The sequence below is a fragment of the Myotis davidii genome, unplaced genomic scaffold (genome assembly GCF_000327345.1).
Source record: "Myotis davidii unplaced genomic scaffold, ASM32734v1 scaffold56, whole genome shotgun sequence".
Taxonomy (NCBI): Eukaryota; Metazoa; Chordata; class Mammalia; order Chiroptera; family Vespertilionidae; genus Myotis; species Myotis davidii.
The window spans coordinates 129,658-135,587 of NW_006287458.1; the positions used below are offsets into that span (position 1 = coordinate 129,658).

The window sequence follows — 5,930 nt, forward strand, 5'->3', positions numbered from 1 at the left end:
GGAACTCGAGGCTGCCCGGCTGCTGCGAGCCCTGGTGCTGGTGTGGGACCCTTGTGTGCGGAGGCACCGGCCCTGCGCCCAGGGCACCGTGCTGCTGCCCACGGTTTTCCGAGGTAGGATGCCTGGCTGTAGTGGGGAGATCGGTGGGGTACAGGGTTCAGCACTTCCCCCAGAGTGCCCCGCGCACTAAGCCCAGGGTGGGGGTGTGGCTTGGAGTAGGAGGCCAGGGCACAGGAGCCTGTGAGGGCAGACCCCACTTAAGTCCCCTTGTGTCTTTAGGGTGCCAAGCCCAGCAGCTGGCTGTGCGCCTGGAGCCTCAGGGGCTGCTGTATGCCAAGCTGGCCCTGACGGAGCAGCGGGAAGCACCCCACACAGCTGAGCCCCGTGTCTTCGGGCTGCCCCTGCGGCTGCTGGTGGAGAGGGAGCAGCCCCCGGGCCAGGTGCCGCTGATCATTCAGAAGTGTGTGGGGCAGATCGAGCGCCGAGGGCTGCGGGTGAGGCCCTCATCCCACACTCCAACTAGCCCCCAGACCTCAGACCCATTCCCCAGGACCCCCAATATACTGAGGCAAGGACTTCCTCCCGACCCTGCCTGGGATACTCCTGGCTCCAATCCCAGCCTAGACAAGGGCAGGAGGCCCCCCTAGACCATGGCACTCAGCCCCAAACCTATGGGTCATCCACCCAATTAGTGACACCGGATCCCAGCCCTTCTGGAGCTCAGAGTCTCCGGACGAAAAGACATGACTCCAATAATAACGTGCAAATATAAAACTGTGGCTGGGATAAGACTGAAGAAGCTGGGAAAGCCCAGAGCAGGACCTCACCTGCTGGGAAGTCAGGGAAGGCATCCTAGAGGAGATGACAAGTGAACTGAAGAGGAGGAGTCAGAGGTTCCTGAGCCAAAGGATGTGGGTACCAGGACAAGTGATACAAGCAGAGGATTTACAGATCCAGCTGACCAGGCAGCCAGGCAGGGACCCCATGACAGGTGTCAGAGGAGCAAGAAGGCAGCCAATGAGGCTACAGCTAGCCCCCAACTTCTCAGCCTACTGCTACCCTGGCCCAGAACTCCAGACCCCACCCCACCGAGCCCTGATCAATCTGTAGCCCCAGCAAGAAGACATCCCCTCTCTGCTCCCACACCTAGGTGGTGGGGCTGTACCGTCTATGCGGCTCAGCAGCTGTGAAGAAAGAGCTTCGGGACGCCTTTGAGCGGGACAGTGCAGCAGTCTGCCTCTCAGAGGACCTGTACCCCGATATCAATGTTATCACTGGTCAGCATGCCTCTTCCCTCCCCTGCCCGCTCCTCATTCCACCCTCACCTCATGGCAGTCCCTGTGGCCCCTCTGGGACCTCACCTCTTCTGTAATGGCCTTGTTTTCGCCTTCCTGCACCTGTCCTCCTCCTCTTCCCTCCTCTCAGCCCCAGCTGATCCCTCCAGAAGCCAGGCTTGCCCTGACCAGAGTGGGCCCTGTGTTCACAGGCATCCTCAAGGATTATCTTCGAGAGTTGCCCACCCCACTCATCACCCAGCCCCTCTATCAAGTGGTGCTGGAAGCCATGGCCCGAGGGCCCCCGAGCAGGGCTCCCCCCAGCACTGAGGGTACCCGTGGGCTCCTCAGCTGCCTGCCAGATGTCGAGAGGGTGAGTTGGGCATGGGTGGGGTGGGTAGGACAGGGAGTGGGCTGACAGTAGAACGTTTCACCCATGCCTGGGCCATAATGGCCACGAGCGTGAGGCATCATTAAGTAGGTGCTATTGGGATCCCCTCTTCATAAAAGTGGAAAGCAGGGTCCAAAGCAGTTGAGTGAGTTACCCAAGACTGCACAGGCAGGATATATCAAAAATGCACAAGGGAGTTCCTGGCTGTAGGATCCTGGACAAGTCCAAACCCTCTTTGTGCCTCAATACCCTCATCTATAAAATGGGATTAATATCAACCCTGCCACACCAACAGAGAAATGGGTTCAAGTCCAAGCTGTCATTCCAAAGCTGTGGCCTTTGGTCTCCCCTCCAGCAAAATGGAATCATAATACTAATACCTGATGGTTAAGTCTTAGCTGTCACCTCCCAGCTGTGAGACCTGGAACCTCAGTTTTCCCATTCCAAGCCGCCTTAGTCTCCCTCATGCCCTCCCAACCCTTTCCTCAGGCCACGCTGACGCTTCTCCTGGACCACCTGCGTCTCGTCTCTTCCTTCCACACCCACAACCGCATGACCGCGCAGAACCTGGCTGTGTGCTTCGGCCCCGTGCTGCTGCCCGCGCGCCAGGACCCCGGCAGGCCCCGCAGCCGCAGCTCTGGCCCGGGCCTTGCCAACACAGTGGACTTCAAGCGACACATCGAAGTTCTGCACTACCTGCTGCAGGCCTGGCCAGGTGAGTCCGCCCCCCCCCCCAGGCAGCCAATCAGATTCTCAGGCTTCAAGTAAGCCACGCCTCCTCATCAGAGTAAACCAGTGCCTGGTTGCCTCAGCAACCAGTTCATATCCAGCCAAACCAGACTTGACGCTGCTTTTCAACATGTCAATCAGAGATATCGTGATCTGGCTGGTTACCTAAACAGCCAATCAGAGACCCGGTTGCCGCCTCTATGTCCTGTCATCACAAGCCCGCCCTCTCCCTCTGCAGATCCCCGCAGGTCCCCAGAGGCTACGGACCTCGACCCGTACTTGCAGCCCAAACAACAGCCGCCGCTGCACTTGCCGCTGGCGGCTCCTGAAGTAGTGACTCGGCCTCGCGGTCGGGGCGGCCCCGAGAGCCCTCCGAGTAACCGCTACGCCGGCGACTGGAGCGTTTGTGGGAGGGACTTTTTGCCCTGTGGGCGGGACTTCCTTTCCGGGCCCGACTATGACCACGTGACGGGCAGCGACAGCGAAGACGAGGAGGCAGGGGAGCCTACAGGCGCCGCAGACTTCGAGGATGACTTCGAAGCGCCCTTCAACCCGCACCTGAACCTCAAAGACTTTGATGCCCTCATCCTGGACCTAGAGAGAGAGCTTTCCAAGCAGATCAATGTGTGCCTCTGAGCCGGGCGGGGCGGGACCCCGGATACCAAGGGCCGGGCTCCTGGTTGCTGAGACAGTGCCCTAAAGATAGAAAGGGACCAAACCTGTCTTTCAGGCCTAGCTCCGGATGGCTGGCGACCAGCCAGCAGATGCTGAGATTTAATTTCTCATTTCCAGTGCTAAATTATTTGGGTACTGGTTGCAAAGGCCAGGGACTGGAGATTTGGGGACCAGCTGTTGTGGCCATCTTTTCAGAGGACCAAGAGCATCTCCCCCTTGCTGGGCTGGCCTCTCTTGCCTCCCCTTGGCCCGGGCAACTCCAGTTAATGTGAGCATCACCCTGGGATGGTGAGACACCCCCCAGTCAATCCTCTTGCTGCTGCCAACCAAATCAGTATTAGCTTTGAGCATTGCACTCTGCTTCTCCCTCCCTTTGGGAGGGCCCAAGGACTGTGAGGAGGTTTGGGGTGGGGTCAAGAGCAGCCCCTACCTGGGCTCCAGCTGGATATGGGGTAGCCTGGGCTTATAAAAATACAGTAGGTTTCCCCACTCTCTCCCAGGGAAAACCCCACAATTGCCTCAAACCAGCACATTGAGATCGTAGAGTTTGGCCCTTCCCCTCCCCAATTCTTCCTCAGCGTCCTTGAAGAAACTGAGCACTTATAAGACCTCCCTTTTGGAGGGGCCCCACCTGAAGTGTCAGGCTGGGGCACTTTGGTACGGAACATATTTATTGCCTCTGTGTGTGTGTGTCTGCGTGTGAGGATGCGAGTGCATGGACACGTCTGGAGCAGACGTGTGGGGCTCTTTCAGGGACCACAGAGCGGGGAAGGGTTCACAGTGCTGAGTACCCTGAAATCCCCAGTACTGGTGCCCAGTGGGAGAGTAGGGTCCCCGTCCGTCTACCCCCCTCTTCCCCTCACTTCCATCTTTGTGAACAATAAATCAATATGCACAGGTTCTGGGATGAGTACTTGGGCCCACGTGGACCAGGGGTGGTTTATTCCGTGTGTAAAAAAGAGGAAGGGCACAATTGGGACCACAAAGAAAAAGGCCCCAGAGCTCTCCTGTGCTTCCAGGGAGCCTCTCTGAACCCTGACCCCTCCAGCCCCTCCCTGGCCTCAGGGAGGGTTATAGGGTCACTGAGCCCCACGGGATAGCCCAGAGCAGGCAAGGAAGAGACTCCAGACCAGCTAAGTAGTCCAGGGGTAGGAAGGCACCCACGAGGCCCTACACAGCAATGGAGCCATCCCGGAAGTCTGTCCTCCCAATGAGGATATTGACGACGACTGGATGGCCATCTCGGCAATGCTGCTGGGCATCACGAAGCACCTTAACCACCTGATCCTCATTCTCCCGCGAGAGCAGCAAGCCCTGGGCCCCCAGACCCATGGCTGCTTTGTGATAATCTAAAAAGGGAGATCAAGTCAGATGGTGGCAGGGACCCAGCCCACCATACAGCCAGCCCAAGAGAGACACACCCAGCCGAGCCAGGGACAGCCTCCCCCATGCCAGGCCCCTCACCAGTGTAGGCCAGGCCACAGGCCACATTGCTGCCCAAAGAGGGCACCTGCTCCCGAGAAATCTGGGTCCAGCCAGCATCATTCCCTATCAAGGCCATCACTGGGATCTGCAGGGAGAGGATGAGGCCAAGTCACAATATTCAGTCCCCCTAGCCTTGGCCAGCCAGAGGACCTCCGCCAGGCAGAAGCAACCCCCTCCCCAGCCCAGCCCACTCTGATGACATCTCCCAGAACCTAGGCTTCACCTGGGGCGGCCGGTTACCTTGTGTCTGACAAAGGTGTCAAATTCGATGAGGCTGTACCCAAAAGCTCCATCCCCAAACAGGCACCAGACCTGAGGTGGGACAGGACATAGTTGGGGTTGTTCATGGCCCAAAAAGCAGCAAGCCACCTGCCTCCAGGCTCTAACTCACCTCAGCATCTGGCCGGCACAGTTTGGCCCCAAGTGCAAATCCTGCACCAACCCCCAGAGTCCCGAAGGCCCCTAGGAGAACCAAGAGCATGTGGGTGTGAAGGGGACTGGACGGTCCAAGCTGCCCCAGGCGTAGGCCCTTCCTTACCAGGATCGAGCCAGCACAGGGGGCCACGGGGCTGCACCAGGTGGGCGGCAGTGCCCACAAAGTCCCCGCCATCTACCACCAGAATCGAATTGTCAGGCAAAGTTTCTTCCACCAGCTGCAGCACCCGCACCGGGTTCAGGTGTTGGGATACAGGCATCATCGCCTTCTCCCTGCAATGGACCAGTGCAGGTCAGCAGGACCAGCAGCAGACCTTGCTGGGAACCTACCACCACCCTCCATGTCCACCAGCCCCCACCGAAAGGACTTCTCCTTCTGCTGGTCGGCTTGCCGAAGCTCCTCTGCCCAATCTGAGGCCCATGTCTGGCCCTGAAGACCCTCCACCAGCTTCAACACAAAGGAGCCCACGTCTCCTGGGGAAGGAAGAGGGCACAGCTGCAGAGAGGCGGCCTCCTTCTGCCCTTTCAGCACACGAGGCCCAAGCCAACAGGAAGCCAACAGGAGCCTTGGAACAGGAGGCAAGGAGGCAGGCCAGGGGCGCTCCTTGAGCAAATCAGGAAAAACATCCTGGGAACCAGGTTAGGGCAGCCAGGGTGAGAGGGAGGGCAAGGCTGGAGAAACAAGGTTTAGGGAGGACAGAGTGGGTTAGAAACCCAAGCCAACCTGTTCGCCAGCCTCCCCATGACACCCCAGATTAGGTCCTATCAGTTCTTCCTCTGAAAGATATCGCTAAAAACACCTCCATCTGCCAAGTACCTCTCTACAAGCCAGGCACACAGAGTGCTTGTGAGCGAATATACGAGCTGGTGATGATGCACTTTTCATCATCTGCATTAGGAAATAATCACCTCGAGGCTCAGAGAAGTTGAGTTTCTCTTTC

At 58.4% G+C, this 5,930-nt stretch overlaps 2 protein-coding genes across 5 annotated transcripts in view; one reads left to right on the forward strand and one right to left on the reverse strand.

Annotated features, from left to right (window-relative positions):
- SYDE1 (synapse defective 1, Rho GTPase, homolog 1 (C. elegans)) overlaps positions 1-3,969 on the forward strand; it is a gene marked incomplete at its 5' end in the record, with an annotated part of 4,744 nt that extends 775 nt beyond the window's left edge. The window contains 6 exons of the mRNA XM_015560958.1: positions 3-113; positions 280-494; positions 1,151-1,277; positions 1,487-1,647; positions 2,155-2,380; positions 2,633-3,969. Coding sequence (XP_015416444.1) covers positions 3-113; positions 280-494; positions 1,151-1,277; positions 1,487-1,647; positions 2,155-2,380; positions 2,633-3,030 — 1,238 coding nt within the window. The remainder of the gene's footprint in view (positions 1-2; positions 114-279; positions 495-1,150; positions 1,278-1,486; positions 1,648-2,154; positions 2,381-2,632) is intronic.
- Positions 3,969-5,930, reverse strand: part of ILVBL (ilvB (bacterial acetolactate synthase)-like) — a 10,944-nt gene continuing 8,982 nt past the window's right edge. For all 4 annotated transcript variants that reach the window (XM_006759223.2, XM_006759222.2, XM_006759225.2 and 1 more), the window contains exons 11-16: positions 5,349-5,463; positions 5,093-5,262; positions 4,946-5,016; positions 4,795-4,866; positions 4,534-4,639; positions 3,969-4,418 (exon numbers count right to left, since the gene is read on the reverse strand). In XM_006759223.2, coding sequence (XP_006759286.1) covers positions 4,240-4,418; positions 4,534-4,639; positions 4,795-4,866; positions 4,946-5,016; positions 5,093-5,262; positions 5,349-5,463 — 713 coding nt within the window. In that variant the 3' untranslated portion in view covers positions 3,969-4,239. The remainder of the gene's footprint in view (positions 4,419-4,533; positions 4,640-4,794; positions 4,867-4,945; positions 5,017-5,092; positions 5,263-5,348; positions 5,464-5,930) is intronic.